This window comes from Aotus nancymaae, unplaced genomic scaffold (assembly GCF_030222135.1).
Source record: "Aotus nancymaae isolate 86718 unplaced genomic scaffold, 86718_ANA_hifiasm-v0.15.2.pri h1tg000040l, whole genome shotgun sequence".
Taxonomy (NCBI): domain Eukaryota; kingdom Metazoa; phylum Chordata; class Mammalia; order Primates; family Aotidae; genus Aotus; species Aotus nancymaae.
Genome location: NW_026988454.1, coordinates 21,237,442 through 21,258,319, shown reverse-complemented (window position 1 = coordinate 21,258,319; position 20,878 = coordinate 21,237,442). Strand labels below are relative to the sequence as shown.

General features: G+C 37.3%; 1 protein-coding gene across 4 annotated transcripts in view; it reads left to right on the top strand.

Moving 5' to 3' along the window:
* Positions 1-1,292: 1,292 nt before the first annotated feature.
* The window catches only part of RAB32 (RAB32, member RAS oncogene family), a 45,520-nt gene continuing 25,934 nt past the window's right edge, over positions 1,293-20,878 (top strand). For 3 of the 4 annotated variants that reach the window (XM_012452768.3, XM_012452775.3, XM_012452761.2), the window contains exons 1-3: positions 1,332-1,581; positions 11,359-11,636; positions 16,556-16,724. In XM_012452768.3, coding sequence (XP_012308191.1) covers positions 1,332-1,581; positions 11,359-11,636; positions 16,556-16,705 — 678 coding nt within the window. In that variant the 3' untranslated portion in view covers positions 16,706-16,724. Of the gene's footprint in view, positions 1,582-11,358; positions 11,637-16,555; positions 17,057-20,878 lie in introns of those variants that run through there. The other variant, XM_012452753.3, reaches the window with a different exon arrangement.

The window sequence follows — 20,878 nt, the reverse complement described above, 5'->3', positions numbered from 1 at the left end:
GCATGCACACGTATGTGTCACGATTTCTTTATCCATTCATCGTTAACAGACACTTTGGTTGTTTCCAAATCTTTCCAGCTGTGAATAATACTGCAATGAACTTGAGAGCGATTTCTATGAGATCCTGATTTCATTTCCTTTGAGTATATACCCAGAAGAGGGATGGCTGAGTCACTGGCTTTAGCAATGATTTTTAGGATATCACACTAAAAACCCAGGCAACCAAAGCAAAACTAGATAAATGGGACTTCATTCAACTAAAAAGCTTCTGCACTGCATAGGAAATAATCAAGAAAATGAATATTAAAAAAACAGCCTATAGATTGGGAGAAAATATTTGTGAGCTATATATCTGATAAGGGGTTAATATCCAAAATATATAAGGAGTTCACACAACTCAGCAAAAAAATAATCACCCAGTTAACAAATGGGCAAAGGATCTGAATGGACATTTTCTTCAGAAAAAGTATAAATGACCGGCAGGTATAAGAAAAGATGCTCAAAATCACTAATGAACAGGGAAATGCAAACCAGAGCGGCTGGTATCTCCACACACCTGCTAGGATGGCTGTTATCAAAAAGATAAGAGATAACAAGTGTCGGTGATGAGCAGAGCAAAGGGAACCCTGTACACTGCTGGTGGGAATGTGCATTGACACAGCCGTTATGGAAAACCCTACAGAGGTTCCTCAAAAAGTTAAAAACAGAACTACCAGGCCAGCGTTAACCGTTCTTTGTTAAGTTCAGAGTCACGATGCCACTTCCTTTCCTGTCTAAAGGGGGCTGCTGGAGACCCAAGGCAAGGCCCGCAGGTGTGGCTCTCCCTCCGGGCAGAGTGGGTCAGGAGGTGGATTTCCAGGCCAGCCCGGACCCCCGACCCCGGCCCCGGCGGCCTCAGCGGCCTCAGCGGCTTCGGCGCCTCCTCAGGCCCCCAGTGAACCTCTGGGGCCCACAAAGTCTCCAGGCTGGCTCCCCCGGGCCCACCAGGGGGCGGCCGGACCTCCCTCTGCGCCGCGCCCGCCGGGAGGCGCCGCCCGAGAGAGGAAGTGCCAGCCAGCCGGGCCAGGCTTGGGGGCGCAGGGGGCGGCGGGAGCGGCCTAGCGCAGGGTCTTCCCCAGGCCGGCGCCAGGCCCTGCCCCGTCAGCCCCAACCGGGCCGCGATCGCCGGTGGGTTCCGGGTCCTGTGACCGGTCAGGCGGCGTCGGCGGGCGTGGCGGAGGGCGGGCCGGCCTCGGGGGAGTTTCCGCGGCCGCCGGGGGCGCGGCGAGGGAGCGCGCGGCCAGGCGGGGGCCAGTCCCGGAGTCCAGGCGCGCCCGACAGCTGCGGCGCTCATGGCGGGCGGGGGAACCGGGGATCCCGGCCTGGGGGCGGCTGCCGCCGGGGCGCCCGAGACCCGCGAGCACCTCTTCAAGGTGTTGGTGATCGGCGAGCTCGGCGTGGGCAAGACCAGCATCATCAAGCGCTACGTCCACCAGCTCTTCTCCCAGCACTACCGGGCCACCATCGGGGTAGACTTCGCCCTCAAGGTCCTCAACTGGGACAGCAGGACGCTGGTGCGCCTGCAGCTGTGGGATATCGCGGGTAAGCGCGGCCGCGACTTTCCCACTCTGGAGCCCGCCGGGCCGCCGGGCTCCTCTCTGCCTCTCTTCTTTTTCCTGTGCGCCTGAACTCGTCTGCCTGGGTACGTTTAGGAGAAGAGAGAGGCCGAATCCAAGGGCGAGATGCTATGGACGCGGTCGGCTGGACTCGGTGGGGCCCGGAGGACGGGATGGGCAGTAGGAGTTGGAGCAGGTCTCGCACGTCAGGGCTCGCTCTCGTGACGGGAGGCGAGGAGGCCCGGGGGCCTTTTCCAGAAGTTTGAACTCTGAATAACGCACGCGTATCAAACACCAGGACGAGTTGGAAAGGCTGCTTTGGAGCGGGCCGGCGCCTCTCAGTCAGCCTGAGCTCAAGTTCAGAGGGATTGGGTGACCTACTCGAAGCTGCACTTTAGTTAGTGACACCACCAAGACCAAAAGCCAGGTTCCTTTTCAGATCATTTCCACCACCTGCCTTGGCTCTGAGACTGGCCTTTGTGAGGGAAACTCCATTCCTCAAATGCTTTGCTCTCTTCGGAAGCCCAGAACAGACACCCCGTGAAGATTTGGGAAAGCTTTTCTGAAACTTTACGCTGGCTCACTCCTTCCTCTCTTCCTAAACCAACAGCTAGTCCCATCCCTGGTGCCCTGCCCCTCCCCCCTCCCCCCCCCCCCCACTCCCCATTACACTGTTTCTCTGGCATTTGCTTTCACTGGTTCTGTTTGAGGGAGTACATTTCCTCCTGCTCTGATTTATGAACATATCAACTCTGGCTGGCGTGGTGGTTGGGACTGGGCGTTTTAAGAAGATGATAACTGTTGGAAAGTTCATAGAAATGGTACCAAGCCAAGCGCCAGTGTCTCACGCCTGTAACTGCAGCACTTTGGAAGTCCTAGGCTGGAGAATCGCTTGAGCACAGCTGAAAAAGGTGTGCTCAGCAGTTCGAGACCAGCCTGGGCTGTTAGTTAGACCCTGTCTCTACAAATAATAATAATAATATTACAAAAAATTAGCCAAGCATGGTCGTGCGTGGCTGTAGTCCCAGCTATTCAGGAGGCTGAGGCGGGAAGATCACTTGAGCCTAGGAGAGGTCTAGGCTTCAGTGAGCTGTGTTCTCACCACTGCACGCCAGCCTGGGCAACAGAGAGAGACCCTATCTCGGGGGGGAAAAAAAGTGCCAAAAGTTACTCTGTTCAATCATTACAGGTGTTAAGAACTCAGTCTGCAGTAAAGCATTAGGATGGGAGCGGGTTTGGGATTAGGGGACACCTGAGGCCACCCTTTATTCTAGAGTCTCTACACTGAAGCCCATAGAGGGTATAGCTGCCTGGCTGGTAGCAGAGTAGGGGGGCAGTGGGCAGAATCACAGGTCTACTGTCTGTCTGCCAGGTAATGTTCTTCTCTTTTATAGCTTGTTACATATGAAACAGTATTAAATAACTGTAACCTATAACTCATTCATTTAAGAGCAGATTTCTCTCCCTCAGATAGGAGAATAAACGTTCACAACTCAGTCCCTAAGAGAAAAGGAGGGCTTAGCTTTTTTTATTGTTGTTGTTACCAAAAACCAAAAATTCGTTTGAAAAGTCATCTTTGAAGCCAGAGGCTTTTTCGAAACACTTCCTGCTGTTGCACAGAATACTAATGAACAGTATTTCTGCTTCTTGACAAAGTTATGGATTCTAAAGGTTGCCTTACCATGTGACAGTCATTCTCCAGGAATCTGCAGCATAGCTGAGGATTTTCACAAAGATGGTTTTAAAACCTTGCTTACAAGTGTGCTTGACCTTGCCTTACTCTTTATGTAAATTATGGTATTTTGTTATTAAATTACATTTGGGTCCTACTACCAATAAATGAGTATGCGTAACTAGATTTTTAAGTGTTTATAGTTAGAGACTTAAGAAAGCAAAAGCAAGAGTAAGATATAAATTTTCTTCTTTTTTTAAAAATCACAGATCTCAATAGACAGGAAGGGTTCATATCCAGATTTTATCAGACTGTGATACACATTTGCCTAAATGGGATATCCTTGCACTTTTCACTAAATCCAAAGCTTGCGCTTTACCAGGAAGGAAAACAGAATTTTAAGATCTCCAAAAGGGATTTCTGGATGTTAGACATTGTTTCAACAGGTATTGTTGTACCACACAGAAAGTACAGACCAGCAATTTATAAAATTAGAGGTAAATTTATAGAAATGATTAGGCTTACTTTATAAGTAAAATTTTCAGAAATAGAATTTTAATATAAGGAAAATGAGGGAGAAAAATAGCTTAGTGAGAGACCAACAACAACAACAACAACAACAACAAAAACCTTAGCCTAAAGTTTGGAGAGCTACATTACTAACTGTTTGGTTTGAATATTTGAACTACTAGTGAATCTCAGCTCATACCATTTGAATTAAGTAATGATGATGTAATGAAGGCAAACTGAAGGCTGCTCCAAAACTTCCCCCATGGCTAAGCATACTTGCCTTATGTAGTAACAAAGTTGGATCATATTTAATTCTCAAATAACAGAAATAGTCTTTGATTGCAAAATAGTAGGCAGAGCCAGCTATTTGGCATAACTAAGTTAAGATGTGGTGTTTTTACTAGTTAGGTCTTGAAAGCTTTGACAAGTACCATAGGTTAGAATTATCAAGTGTTTTCTATACACGTAGCCAAGAAGATTCAGCTAAACTCTTCAAATTAAGAACCAGTGTGATCTTCGAATACACAAATCTTTTCTTATAGCATTGAAGGAATCTGGCTTTAAAATACAGATGTAGTTTAGTGCAGTTTTTGTGTGAGATAATTGTGATCTCTTAATTCACATGTGCTTTGGGACTGCTGCTGAAAACATAACTGAAATATACTAAAATCTTTAAGTCTTTGGTAAGAGTTTACAAAGATCTTAATAAATGCACACTCAAGATAGAGCAAGAGATGTCTCTGATCTTCCTTTTATTGCTCAGCATAGGTAAAATAGTATTTGGTTTACTATTTATTGTAAGCTTATTGCTTATTAGCAACTATAGAATTTTTCAGGCAAGTTGAACTACTGGTCTAGGTTAAATCTTAAAAAAACAAGTTTGTCCATTTAGATCTAGTCTACTTTAGTCTTCATGTATTGATTGAGTGATTTGCTTTTTAGAAACAAAATTTTTTAATAAAAATCTGGATGAGTAACTCTCCTTTGGGCCAAAGGACAAATTAGGAACAGTCTGCTCTGAAGTCCCTATAAATGATATTTACCCAAGCATAAAATGCATGCTTGGACGATATAAACTATATAATCTATGCCTAAACTTATTTTACATTGTTTTGATTCCCATCCAAAATAGAATGTGGATCCTGATTTCCTTGCTCCATCTTACACTTTGTCAATTAGTATACCTAGTAATCTCCCTTTGCCTTTTCTTCATAACTCTCCTATAATCCTTCAGGAGCAAGAATCTGGAAAATTACCTCTGACACTTTCCTGATCTTAAAGGTATTCTTCAGTCAGATTTACACATATTTCTACATATAAAGAAGCCATGCTTTGAGGAATTAGTCTATGTAATTATTTGTAGCCTCCATCTTAAGCACAAAATACTGCAGGTAAGTTTCCAGTGTTTATTGGTGGCTGATAACATACTAAGTCATTTACAAGGCTTTTTAAAGTCTTTGTCACCTATGAGTAATATGACTCGTACAATCTTGCCATCCTCAGCCTTATTCAAGCTCGATTTCTGTGCTGAATTATAAGCAGACCCTACTGTCCCATTTATATATTTAAATCTTTCACTGTTCCTGAGTCCTGAGACACCTTTGAGTGCCACAGTCTGGGCAATACATTCACAACTGTCCAGGCAGGCAGCTGGTCAGCATAATAATATATTTGTATTACTGCACATGGAATTTCCCTTGATAATGATAGTCCTGTTGCCTTTCCCTTTTGATTATGTTACCATTCTTCATTGCCTCAATTAGCCCTCATAAGCTAAAAGTTGCTCAGGTTAGCAGTAGCCATAGTAGAGAGCATTGATAGGAAGTCCTACAACTTTCCTTTGCTCTCAGCCATTTGCCTCATCATTCTACCTTTTGAGTTGAATGAATTATAGATTTAGTGACCCTATAATCTCAACATAGAGAGGTATAGTAACTTGACTAAGAAAACACAGATAATCAGTGGTACTGTGTAGAGACAGGTTTCATGACTCAGATATATATAAAAACAATATGCTTTTTAAAAGTCAGCAAAATTTTGGTTTATTGGTATCAAAATAGCAGCACAAATACTTTTCAAATTTTCAAATGTTTTGGTTATCATGAAATTAGTCACTTATATGTTATCTTGACCTTCCAATTTTCTTAAGCTTTTGATAAGAAATTTTAAATAACTCTCCTTCTGTTTTAAAATGTACCTAGGATTTTGTTTTTAGTCAGATATGATGAGGACATCAGATCAGATGATTGCCATTAGAAAGATAGTTATTACTAACAGTTCCCAAGAGTGGAGGCACGTTATGCCACACCACACCAGGCCACAGGGAAAAGCAGCAGGGTTGGTCATGAGAAAGAAGGAGCAAGGAAAATGCATGGGCTGGAGCTTTGATTGTGGCTTTTGCAGGAAGGGTCCCATGAGGTAGGGTAAGCAAGCTGAGCAAGTTGAGGACTGGCTAGTTTGAAAATTTTGGTGTACTCTGGGCTATAGAAGTGGTCTATGGTTGTCCAGTACTGGTCCCTGGGGTGATTTGGGACTGGGGGATAGTGTCCCAGACTGCAGGAGCCTGGTGCAAGGAGAGGGGTGGGAGGGTATAGATTTAGGATTGATTAGTTGGTTGATACGGTATGCATATCAAAGGTGTGCTCCAAGATAGCTCCTTTGCTGTCTCTAGAAATTAGCTAACCGTGGGAGGGTCAGTCCCTCCCTGGGCCCACAGTGCCCCAAGTTGTCAAAAAATCATAAAATGTAGAAAAACTAAACACAATTAATACATATTCGTAGGCACTTACTAAAATAGATTAAAGTACTCTTCCAAAGAAGGAAGATTTAAAGGTCTCACATTTACAGCCCAGGAATAGCATTTTCTTAAAATAATGAGGATTTCACCCTAAATCAGCACTTAAGTAATAGAGGGGGCTACATCCACAAGTTTAAGTTGTCTTATGTTTGTAGAGATCTTCTCTTGGATGGTGAAAAAAGTGCATAGATATAAATGTGGGGAGACAACTTCTGGAGGGTAAGACAAAAGAGCAAGGTAAAGTGTTTTAGAATTATATTATTCATTTATGTTTTCGCAAGTTTTTTGTACTTCTTAATGGTTGAGTAGGCTACAAACATCTAGTGTCTTCACTGTTCTTTCACTGTCCTTGAGAAAGACAGACCAACATGAAAATAAACGGATGGCAGGGGTTTAGCTTAAGGCTCTAATAGAATCTTTCTAACTAACAGATGGCTATGTATTCTCCTCTTTCCCATTATTTTCACTCTCTTCTATCCAGATAGTTTTCTTAAGCATCATCTGCAGTAATTATCCTATTTGTTTTCTTCATTCAGTTTTGTTACTCTTTTACTTGACAGATTTATTTAATCTTGGTTTCAAAAGGTGGTAGATGAGCAAAAATGATGCTTTGTACATGATTTACGTTAGTTTTACAACTGGAGAAACTTAGCATATCTATGCATTGTAAATCTTTGAAGCAACTTGGTTAAATATAGGTTACACCTACTTAGGTTTTTGGAGAGCAACCCTTCATTTTATGTTACAATTATTATTTTAAATTCATCTTATCTTTATCCACTCTCTAATTAAACCTAATGTGTTTTGGAAATTTTTGTTTTTTACTTACTTTACCAATTTGAGAATATCTCTGAAGCATTAATGGATTAAGAATTTCTTAAAAAGAGATTACAAATTCATTAAAATAGAACATTTTACTATTCTTTTAGAAAATAAACTATTTCCCTAAATACATGGTCTTGGCCTTTTGATGCTGGGTCATTTACATTTTATTCCCATTGCTGTCTGGATTCAGTGATTGTAGAATATATAGAAAATCAGTATAACATTCAAGTTATAATACAGGAACCTAAAATAAATGTTAGAGCCAGGAGGACTTAGATGATCCCTAAGATCCCTGAGACCAATTGGCATAGCTAAGCCACAAAAGTTTCTTGCCTAAAGTTGCTTGAATGTTGGGTGCTTGGTATTTTGAATCCCTGGTATAGTTGAATTTTTATCCAGTTTGTTTTTCCCTGCAAACCATTTTTACCATTACAAGGTATAGCACATAACGAGCTAATATTTTAAAACTTTCACATGTTTAATTGGCACCATTTATTTTCGTTTTTGTTTTTTTTGAGACAGGGTCTCACTCTGTCACCCAGGCTGGATTGCAGTGGCGCAGTCTTGCCTCACTGCAACCTCCACCTCCTGGGCTCAAGCAATTCTCCTTCCTCAACCTCCCAAGTAGCTGGGACTGCAGGCTCGCACCACCATGCCTGGCTAGTTTTTGTGTTTGTAATAGAGATGGAGTTTCACCATATTGATCAGGCTGGTCCTGAACTCCTGACCTTGTGATCTACCTGCCTCGGCCTCCCAAAGTGCTGGGATTACAGGTGTGAGTCACCGAGCCTGGCCAATTGGCACCATTTTTAAAAAGCATACTCATGCTTTCATCATGCAATAAACTTGTTGAGCACTTAATAGCTGACATGTATGCAGGGCTTATCTGGTATTTTACACTGTTTTGAACTTGAAGTACAACTTAATGTGCACAGACCCTAAGTGAATACCTTCATGAATTTTTATATACCACCTCCAGTTCAAGATACAGAATATTCTTAGCATCCCAAAACAGAAATCAGCTATGTTTTCTATAAAGGACCTGACAAGTATTTTAGGTTTTGTAGGCCATTTCATCTATGTGGCTACTACTCAACTGTGCCATTGTAGGACAAAATCAGAATTAGACAATATGTAAACAAATGAGGGTAACTGAATTCCAGTAAAACTTTATTTAGCTGGATTAGGCCATTGGCTATAGTTCCTCAAACTTCCCTGGAAGACTTGGGCAGGGACTTTAAGTTTAACCCTCTCAGTTGCCCTCAGAGGTAGGTATTATTTTTTATACTTTTATGAAGGTGTAATTGGCATACGATAAGCAGTACAATTTGAAAAGTTTTTACATCACTATAGTCAATGCTTCAAATATTTTCATCTCAAGAGTGTTTTTCTCTTGCCCCTTTGTAATATGTACCCCTTCCTTTCCCAAGGCAACCATTTATCTGCTTTCTCTTACTGTATTGTCATAGTTTGCAGTTTTTACAATTTGATGTAAATGAACTTGTGCAATATTACCCACCTGCTCACTGATCTGGCTTCTTTTACAAAGCATGGTGACTTTGAGATACATCCACGTTGTTGCTTGTATCTGTGGTTTTGTTCTTTTCCTTTCTGTTGTTGAGCCGTATTTTGATGTATAACCATACAATAGTTTATCCATTAATCTGTTGATTGACATTTGATTTGGTATCTGTGAACATAATGAATGTGACTTTGAGAGTTCCAGTTGTCCACATCCTCAACACTTGGTATAGTAAGACTTCTTAGTTTTAGCCGTTCTTGTGGGTGTGAAGTGTAATGTTGTGATTTAATTTGCATTTCCTCAATGACTAATGATGTTGAACATCTTTTCCTGTGCTTATTTTTTCATTATATGTATTTCTTAGTAAACTGTCTGTTCCGATCTTTTGCTTACATTATTAATTGAGTTTTTTATCTTCTTATTTTGGAGTCTTCAGAGTTTTTATATATTCTGGGTACAAGCCCTTTGTACCCAGTTTGCATTTTTTATCCAAGTCATTGCTTTTTGTTTTCATTTACTTAACCATCTAATTGACACTTTTGATTTGCCATATAGTGTGGTTGTTTAAAAAGTACACTCTGATGTCAGGACTGCCATGGAATTTTGAATCCTAATCTTGGAACCTAAAGAAAATTAATTAATATTTTTAAGCCACAGGGTCTTCTTTTAAAATTGCTTGTTGTAGACATTTCTGATTTTCTTGTGCTTTACCAGAAAGCTTATATGAGTAAATATTTGTATAAGACTCACTAGCAAAAGGAAATACTTGAAATTTACAGATGATTCACTAAAAAAAAAAAAAAAAAAAGCAACAGTAAAGTTTAACAACTCTTTGTTAACTTCTAGGTTTCTTAATTTTTCAATCTTTCCTAATTTGAGACTGTCATATCTTGTTATTTAGTCCTTTCATATTGAATAATTAAAATATATAAAAATGGAAGTGGTTGGTAATGTGTGCCCTGCATTCAAAATTGGAGTCTGAATCATTTCAATGCATATAGAGTCTTTCTGTAGAATAGTAATTTTGAACGGTAGGCATATCATATAAGTTTTTATACATGTCAGAATTATGAGCCAATGAACTATATAATTGGTCAAATTTGCTTTACAATAAGATATGAACATAATAGTGGGGTTTCGTATGTGACCATTTGTTCCAGTAAAATTTAGACCTTTGGACTATTACAGTACAGCTTCAATTAAACCATAAGAGGAGTCATCACAAAACAAAGAAACTTTAAATTTATCCATTCATGTTTGACCATTGTTTTATTCTTCTTGCATTATTCCCTAAAACAATATATAAAATTATATTGCATTGTAGAGTTCAGAGAAAGAAGAATTTTATATTTTGGGGTATCTTTGCATCTCTGCAGATAAAATATATCAATAAAATGTAGATAAAGCCTGTTGCTCATGTTTTTCAAGATGAAAGTATCTTTATCATTAGAACAGAGTGATAAATCTTAGATGTACATTGATTGCCAAGCTTTTTTTCTTCATACTGTAGTCAGTAATTAAGTCAAGCAAACTGCAAGATAGTTCAGAAAGGCTAACATCCTACAGCTATAGGTGTGTGGGAGTCAGAAGACCTGGATTCTAGTCCTGTCTTCTTAGTCAGTGCCACTGTAATTCTGGCCAAGCATCCCTTTGCCTGTTGTTACATCTGTCACATGAAAAGAAGGGTCTTTCCTACGCCAAAGATTAGTACGATAGCAGACAGTAAGAGAATGCTTTGCAAAGTCCTATATAATGTACAAACCAGATTTTTCCCAAAGTGTTTGACGTAAGTTAAATTATTTTAAAAGTACAATGATATTTAAAGAACTCAGAAATTGATTCTTCTTGTAATAACACAACCAGTTGTGCTTTTTGTTCTGAAATGGATTTCATGTGTCTACTTCTTACAGGAGTGAAATGTTGCACTCAAAAGTGGGTATGAGCTAGAGATATGAAGGAGAGATGAGTTGAGAACATGAACTACTTTATCTTACGTCCAGCCCTAATCTATTCACCTAGCATGTTGCCCACTGCCCTTATCTCCTTCCTGCAGGCCTCACTTCTTCTATTCTTGTCTCTTTCTCCTCTGCTTCCAGCTTCGTGTTTTCCTTTAGTACCTCTCTTCTCTTAGACTAAGGGGAGAGGAGTAGGAAAAAATGACAGACTTTGTAGCTTTAAATATTGTCATATTTGTTTTTATGGAGAATATGTTGTACAGAACATAAAACTAGTTCATTATGTACTCAAACCAAATTATGAGACACGTCTGCTGTATGGGTCGTAGTCTATATGGATAGCCTTAATCACACCAGGTCATGTTGCTATGGAATGGGAGGTATTTGTTCATAGTATTGCTCTTCAGGTAAAGGGGGTTATACCTAAATATAGACTCTGTCTGAATTACAAGCTTTTAATGTTTTCCTATATTTACATCTAGGGCAGGAGCGATTTGGCAACATGACCCGAGTATACTACAAGGAAGCTGTTGGTGCTTTTGTAGTCTTTGATATATCAAGAAGTTCCACATTTGAGGCAGTCTTAAAATGGAAAAGTGATCTGGATAGTAAAGTTCATCTTCCAAATGGCAGCCCTATTCCTGCTGTCCTCTTGGCTAACAAATGTGACCAGAACAGGGACACTAGCCAGAGTCCTTCCCAGATGGACCAATTTTGCAAAGAACATGGCTTCACCGGATGGTTTGAAACCTCTGCAAAGGTGAGATCCTCTTTGCATATGCACCTTTTGCTGTCTAGCTCATAAATCTGAGCTGTAACTTTAAAGTATTTAGATGTATTTATGTGAGCGGTTTTTGAAAGTCTGGAAAATGAGAAGTGTAGCATGGATGTATTATAGCTTCTTTCAGTCCACAGCAGGACTGCTTTCCAGATTGGCTAATGGGGAAGTGAATAGAAGGGCAGATTTTCCATCAAAACAAAAAGAGTTATTTAGAGTAAAAAGCAAATGACATTTTCCATGAGTTTGAGTTTTTAACTGAGGTACTTCTCATGCAACTGGAGTGGATGGGGGTATTGTCAAGCTCAAGAATTTTTGATTTTCACAAAAGGCTGAATGAATATAGGAAGATGCCTCTGGTGAAGATGTGTGTCACATGCAGGACCATGTGAAAAGATCTGAGAGGAGATTTATTCAGATGATGTTTGAAGAGTTTTATATTGACTGTGTACAAAAGATTTTAAACAACAGGAAAGTATGAACAGTTGTGGTATGCTTCATAAATAATAGAATGAGAATTTTTTTATTTTGTCTATTATGGAAAGTTGGATAAAATATTTTCTGAAGGAAAAAATAAAACACTAACTTGGCTTTCAAAAATCTTAACAGTCTAGTGGCTGGGCACAGTAGCTCATGCCTGTAATCCTAGCACTTTGGGAGGCCGAGGCAGGCAGATCGCTCGAGAGCAGCCTGGGCAACATGGCAAAACCCTGTTTCTGCCAAAAATACAAAAAGTAGCTGGACATGGTGGCACATGCCTGTGGTCCTAGCTTCTTGGGAGGCTGAGGTGGGAGGATCACTTGAGTATGGGAGTCAGAGATTGCAGTGAGGCGAGATCAAGCCACTGCACTCCAGCCTGGATGACAAAGTGAGACCCCCATCTCAAAAGTGAAATTATACATACATAAAATTTTGAGGGGGAGTTATAAGCATTGGAAGTTTCATATGAGGGGGTTAGTGACAATCAGATTTATGTAAGAATGAGGAAATTTTTGAAAAATTCTGTGATGACAGATAAACATTAGACCATAAATTTGTTGAAATCTTAGCACAGTTCTAGCTTTTAGTTTGTGTTCTGTGGATTTTGTGTGTGTTTTTATATATGTATGTATGTATCATTGTTCCTCCAAAACACCTACCTCTTTCTGGATATTTACTATCAGATTAGGTTTAGCTCTACTAGAAACTCACCCTTAGATTGAAAACCTACTTGATGCCAGTGATGATCTGCAGGATAAAAGCAAAGCAATGAGAGAGCCTGCACAAAAGAGAGACTGCTCCAAAATTGGGCAATGGTGGAGTCACTAGGAAAAAAAGACTGTCTACTGGAAGCAGAAATGTACACATCTAAGCTAGAAGCTAATTGCTTGAAAAAATATAGCATCTTAAAATTTATTTTCAAAAATAAAATGTGGTAGAAGAAAGATTAAAGATGAAGCCCACAGATGCTATGGGAGCATTTAACCTGATTTGAAGGAGAAAGTCACAGAAGGACAGGCTTCTTAGAGAGAAGGAGAGAGAAGGACTTATTCTTGTCACTCATGCCCTCTGTCTGCTCTGTATGCGTGTTGGGTGATTTGCTCTACTTAACAGCTTTGCTGTTAAAAAAAAAAAAAAGGCAGTAAATGTAAGTGCTTATGCGAGTATGCATTTTGGTGGAGGAGTTTTACAAGTGATAGACAAAATTCCCCTTTAGGCTTTATTTAATCTTTCAGGTAATCCAGATTTGCCCTAAGATGTAAGACATCATGTGACTTGTAGCTTGTGACTGTGTAAGTCATCAGTTTCATCATATGTATGGATAGGATTACATGCAGAGGTGATTACATGAAAGGTGCAACACTGGTTAAGAGTAAAAGTTTCAAGTTTGCCCTGTGTGTCCCTACAAATATAATAGAAGCAGCTTCTACAGAATTTCCTTGGCAGTAAACCAGGAGTGTTCTAAGAGAATAACAGTAATCTTAAAAATGTAGGTTAAAAATCTTAGAGTTAAGGCTTAAAGTACTGCCTAAATGTCACTAATAGGTACACTTCTGAGCTGGCCAGCAGCTAACTTTGAATCTGACTTTTGCTTGAATTGAAGTCACCTGAATTTTACTAGAAACATAGGCAACTTTTGCAAATAAATTTCATCATTTCACCTTTATGGCAAATATGAAACTTTATGACTAACTATATTAACATATGGGAATTACACTAACATGTGACTAATTACAGTAACATACTGGAATTTTAATCAACTGCTTTCAAATGCAGTTAGGGAATTTTGTAATTATTTGATATGATGGGGATAACTGGGACTGAATGTCACTTGGACATTCATGAGATCAATACTTGAATTAAAGTTAACAGTTACCTTGGGAGTGGAGGTAAAAATAAATAAATAAAAAACTTGTTTCAGTGCTATGAAAGATGCCTGTAAATAGCACAGCTCTTTTAGGTTTCTTGTTGTCTAAGAAAGGCTTTACAAATAAGGAAAAAGGCTACAAAGAACCTTGCAGTGTTGGATTGGATTAGACATTAATATGAGCTTCAGGTTTCATATATGAATGTGTGTGTGTGAGAGAGTATATGCATGTATGTGTGTGCATAGATACATGTATGTACACACATGTGTAAACAAAGAGATAAAGAAGTGGATATAGGTGCATGTGTGTATACATACATATATTTACTAGCCATACCTGCTGAGAGGGCTTAAAAGCAATGACACCACAGAACCAATGAACTTACCTAGTGCTCAAAATACATAGTTTTTAAATATCATTCATTTTAAAAGAATGGGAATCCCTGGAGAAATACCTGATTTTAGGGCAGTTGGGATAAGGAAAGCAAAGATATACCTGACGTATTTCGTGGTGCTAGAAACTAAGGAAGTGCTCACAAATTGATGGGGACATGTCACAAATATACAGGATACTGCCATACAAGCTCCAATCATGTAAGGCAATTCTAGCAGCAAAGTAAATAATTATTGCAATGGGTTCAACTTATAAAGTAATAATCCATGATAAAAATGAACAAATGAATAAATAAATGGGGAAGAAGAGAACCTCTTTCTCACAATAGAATTGCAGCTAATAAATGTAGAAGGGATAGCAGAAATAAAAAGTCACCATTAAACACCACAGTGATGACTGTTGTAGGGAAGAATTAATTGATGCTAAAATTAGTGGGGAAAAGTGTGGTGAGAAACAGGATATTTACATACTTGCACTAAGTACAAAGGGAAAAATAATAACTTTTCTGTGGAGAAACCTGGCAGAAACAACTTTAAGCAGTGTGATTCCTGATAAACTGTGCAGGGCACATCACTTGTGTTTTATTCCTGCCAAAAAATACATAAGTTGAATTTAATGATAAGAAAACATCGAACGTCCCAGATGGAGGTATATTCACTGGCCAGTGCGCTCGGAGAGTGTCAAGGTCGTGAAAAGCAAGGAGACTGAGGAACCGTTCCAGAGTAAAAAAGACCAGAGAGACAACAGTGAAGTACAGCTTGTGATCCTGGATCTGAAATAGGATGTGGAGATAATTGATGTAATTTGAGTAAGCTTGTTAGACTAACACTGATACAACACTATTATATAATTTCCTGATTTTGATAGTTGTATTCTGTTTATCTAAGATGTTAACATTGAGAAATCTGTGTGAATGGTAGGAATGTTTACTATTTTTGCAATGTTTTTGTAAATCTGAAGTTATTTTTTTTTTTTTTTTTTTTTTTTTTTTTTTTTTTAACTAACCAACTAATTTAGTAAATTTTTAAGATACACTACTAACATATAAAAATCAGTTGCATTTTTTAAAGTACAGCAAAATATTTGAAAAGAGAATAAAGATAACAATTCAATTTACAATATTATCAAATAGAATAAAATACTTAGGAATAAGTTTAACAAAAAATATGAAAGGTCTGCATACTGAAAACTATAAAATGTTGAGAAAAAAATTGAAGAATACAAAATGGGAAATATATCCTTTGTTAATGGATTCTAAAAATTAATATTGTTAAAATATCCATCCTACACAAAGTGATCTGAAGAGTTAAAGACATTTCTATCAAAATTGTAATGCCATTTTATTTTATTTTATTTATTTTTTTTTTTTAATTGCATTTTAGGTTTTGGGGTACATGTGAAAAACATGCAAAGTTGTTGCATAGGTGCATTCATGGCAGTGTGATTTGCTGCCTCCCTCCCCCTCACCCATATCTGGCATTTCTCCCCATGCTATCCCTCCCCAATAAACAGTTAAATATTTTTAAAAAAGCACAATTTTTGCAATGTGTTACTTACAGTGTATTTAATGATAACTTAAAATTCAGTCACACAAATGCTGTGACAGCTAATAAATCCTTAGGGTGTACTTAATGGACATTTGCACTTACAACATTGTTTCAAGCTAATTTATGCATGACAACTAAAAGGAATAATTTGTACTTAGAGATGGAGAAGTGACATGATACATTTATCGTATTTTAATGTGGTTTGAGCCCTTTCAATTTTTTTTCACAATGTATCCTGAATACTTTAATTAGATATTCAAGGGCAGGATTTTTTTTAAATTCAGAATGCCTTCAGTATATGAATTGCAGCCCATAGCAGGGTGAAGATTCATTTTCAACCATCGGGATAGCTCATTGGACCTCAGTGGCAAAGGTTTAAGATAGGAACATCAGAAAAGGCATCCTTCATAGAAATAAGGAAATTCTTTCCATTGCTGCATTATTTTGGAGCATTCAGCTCTTAACGGGCACATACTTTAGTATTAGAGGAAAGTAGCTGTACACTTAGAATGCCACCTCTAACTCATTTTCCTAGTTCCCATTCATACTCTTAATGCCTTATTCTAAGAATTAATCCTAAAAATTAATCCTGGTCTTCATTTCTGCATTACAGGATAACATAAACATAGATGAAGCTTCCCGGTTCCTAGTGGAGAATATTCTTGCAAACCACCAAAGCTTTCCTAATGAAGACAACGATGCGGGCAAAATTAAACTAGATCAAGAGAACTTGAGAGCAGAGAGCAAATCCCAGTGTTGCTGATACAGCTTCTGCTTCTCTTGTGAGTGCTTCAGCTTTAAATAAGTTCCTGAGAATGGGTTACGGATGTCATGTTAGCTGTGAGTCTTCCCACAGGTGACACTTCAAAAGGCAGCACCACTGGGCGCCTGCACTTATTTGAAAATGGAACTTTGGGAGAATGATCCCTGCTAGTGGCTCTGTAACTTAACAGATGACAATTAGGCTTTTGTCATTGTTGCCATCATATGGATGATAATGTTTACAGCATCCTTTTAAACATCTTTTTATATGACAGTTCCTCAGGATTTGGTAAGCCTTCCAAGTTGTAGCTTTTAGTGTAAGTGCTGAGGTGGTAATAAAATGTTACCTCCAGTCTTCTGGTCATTTTCAGTCTATATTTTTGCCATCTTATTGCATTCTCACTGTTGAGGGAGGTTTTTAGATTCTATTAGCCACAAAGACTTCAGGTTTCTCTTTAGCAATTTTCTATTCAAAACTTTGGAAAGACCAGGTGTGGTGGCTCATGCCTATAATCCCACCACTTTAAGAGGGTGAGACAGGAAGGTCACTTGAACCCAGGAGTTTGAGGTCGCAGTGAGCTATGATTGCACCATTGCACTCCAGACTGGGCAACACAGTGAGAACCTATTTCTTAAAACAAAGCAAAACAAAACCAAATAATAAAAAAATTGAAACTTTGCATAAAATTATTTTTCTTACATATAATTTAACCATTCATAGCTGGTGTGGCATGTGGTCACTCCTCTTAAATACATTAAAATGCTCTTCTTAATGACTGAAAAAGTACAGCACATCTGTATCATGGATGTTTCCTTCTGGATATGGTTAATACCCCTTGGAAACTGTATAAATGAGCATTTCTTCTTCTTTCTCCCTAGTCCTTTTTCTCTTCTCTTCTTCCTGGGTGTTTATGTTCATAACCGAGGGCCTAAGTGATATGATGGTTGCAATTCTCTCTACTGGATTTAGTCTTCTCAAGTCTGTGATAGCAATAGTCAAGGAGAGAGTATATTTCAAACCATATACAATTAAATCTGAGCTTCTATAGTATGAATTGTGAAAGACACTAGGTCGTTGTATGGTTTTATATAAGGGTTGGGATATTTAAAGTACAATATCTAGGAAACTTAAGGCAGACTCACAATATTTGCATTACCATTTAAGTCAATTAAGGAAAATAATAAATATTTTGTCTGAAGTTTTACTTTTGAATTCATATAGTTCTATAATAGAAAGATAAAATGAGATGTACTTTTTTGCCTTTGAAAACTTTGTTCACTTTTGCCTTTTATGTTTTAGGGGTTTACTCATATTACGTCCAACTTACTAATTTAGGAAAGATCCAAACTTATTTCTTTCAAAGAAATTTTAGGGGTTTTGTGACACAATCCAATGCTAATGCAAAATGAGACATCGGTCAAGTTTGTTTTATACATTAAGTGAACTTGGATAGGAAAGATTCCTTAATTTATTGAGAACAGAAAAAAAAAAAAAAGCCTAGGCTTAACAAAATGGGAGGTCAAGGTGGTAGGATCTCTTGAGCCCGGGAGTTCAAGACCAGCCCTAGCAACATAGAGAGACTCTGTCTCTACAAAAATCAAAAACAAAAACAAAACACCGAAAACCACAGCAAGAAGTGCATTTGCTTTGACAGCTATGTTCTGGGAATAAATAATAGTTGTCATGGGCCATAAAATGTAGTTATTTTTTCATTAAACATAAGTTTTGCCTAGACATCATAAATACATTTATATGTTACTTAAGTAACAAAAAAACCCTTTTGACCTAGCACCAGATTTCCTGAGGTGAAAAAGTAAAAGACCCTGATTTAAGTAATACATATAATTTAATGACTATAACATCTGTTTATTTTTTTAATGTTGAATTAAATCTTGCTTTCTTAAATATGTTTCATACTCTAATTTTTTTTCTACTCTAGATACGAATTTTCAACCTTTTTTGTATTTCAAAGTCCAATGGTGTTAAACATAAAGCTTACCCTAAGTAGTTTCTGAAAAATATTGCAGTCTGCTTGGAATTTTCTTTTTTATATATTGATTTTCTTTTTTACAAGAAATCAATTATATTTAAATTCCCTTAACAGTAGATTCAAAATCAGGAGGATCGCACTTTCATTGCCCATCTTCACAGTTTTTATTAACTTCTCAGGGTAATTTTAAGCATCAGTAATACCTTGAATAAATAGTTTTTGGTAAACAATTAAGATTATTTTTCATGTGAGATAGTTTGTTATATTTACGATTTCCTACAGTTTAGAAATAAAACTATTTCACATTACTTTTAAAGTCTTGCCACAATTTGTTTTTATAACTTGAACATAAAATTTCAATTTAGGGTAAGCTGCATAAATAGCCAAAAGAAAGAAGAGAATACTCTGACTTATTTACTTTGAAAAACCAATTGCATATATATGTGTGTATATGTATATATACAAACACAGACACATAGAAAAACGCACACACTAGCTGAGACTGGCAAGAAGTACAGAATACCTTATTAATTAAAAGAATATGTTTCTTTGCATGAGTCTCAGGCATCATGAAATTACCAATGTTCTACTTACATATATAATTTATATGCATATATGTAAATTGGGTTCATATATATTTTGTATACATGTATGCATATGTATGCATATATGTATTTTATATACATATATGTACATATTTATATGTACATATATTTATAAGTAATACATATATGTATATATAAGTATATATGTATATATAATTATATACATATAAAATTTATATGTATACATATGTACATATATGCATGTAATGTGTCTCTATACACATATGTGATATTTATATATACATATGTGATAAATATATACATGTTTGTGTATTTTTATGTGTGTGTATATATATATATACACACATACTATACATCCATAAAATAAATATGTGTATATATTCTATGTATATATGTAAAGTACACATATATACACATATGTATGTAACTCAATAATGTTTCTAAAAAAATGTTACCATAAGCTGTGACTTTTCAAAGTGTTGTTTGGTTCCCTGAAATATGTACATAAAAGCACCCAATTTGCTTAATGAAAATTCCTGAGCCTCATTTCAGACTTACTGAGTTAGTTTTGTAGGGATGAGACTCAGAAATCTGCTTTTACAAAAAATCTCATGTTCATTTTGGAAGACCTCATAGAGTAAATAGCAGTAATTGAAGTGTTATTCAGTTTGAAACCTATCGTACTTTTCAAAACATGAACACTCTTAAATTATAGTACTTTCATTCCCACTTGTAAATCATTGTTATTAAAAAGCCTAAATATCTTAAACCATGGACAAACAGTATAAATTTGCTTCCATCCACTGAAGAAAAGAGAGGCTGAAGGATTCTGATAGGCTGGACTAACCTACAAATATTGTTGCTAAAAGTGGCTAGCCATTTGGAATAAAAAGTCACATTTCATTCTCACTGCTTCCCAAAATGATACAATATGGAAATTAGCCTAAATGTAAAAACAAGAAATAAAGCTACAAAAGATTTAGCATAGATGGGAAAAAAAAATTGATATTGGGCTAAGAAAATCCCAAATTCTCAAATGCTGAAAACTAAAGAGGAAAAGATAGATATTTGATTAGACCAAAATATCTGGTATAGCAAGATCATGTAAAAAAAAAATTGTAACAAGCAATAGGCAAAATATTTGTAACCTATTTAATTAGGTGAGAGCTATTAAGGGGTATTTTAAAAACTAAGATAAAAGAAATGTAAGATGTAAAACAAATATTTTATAGAAGAGGCAAGTCTTAGTAAACAGGAAACATTTAAAAAATCCAATAAAGGTGTTATTAGATTCACAAAGTATATACAGTTGATTATATCTGATGTTGCTGAACATCTATAGGAAAATGGGTATTCGTAATTTACTATTAGACTAAATTTATTTTAATAATTACTATCAGGATTTCTGCAAAACTGCTATTCAGTTTACACTTTTAATACATGTCTTGCCAAGAAGAGAAACTGTTACTGTGGTAAGACAGAATTAAAAACAAAATCCTTTTCTGATAAATAAAACTTCCTCACAAAGATAGGATAGGAAGTGGTTTTATTATCGAATAAGTACTAAACCAGAATGTATGTGCACCATAGGCAATACTCTAAGACACTATAAAGACA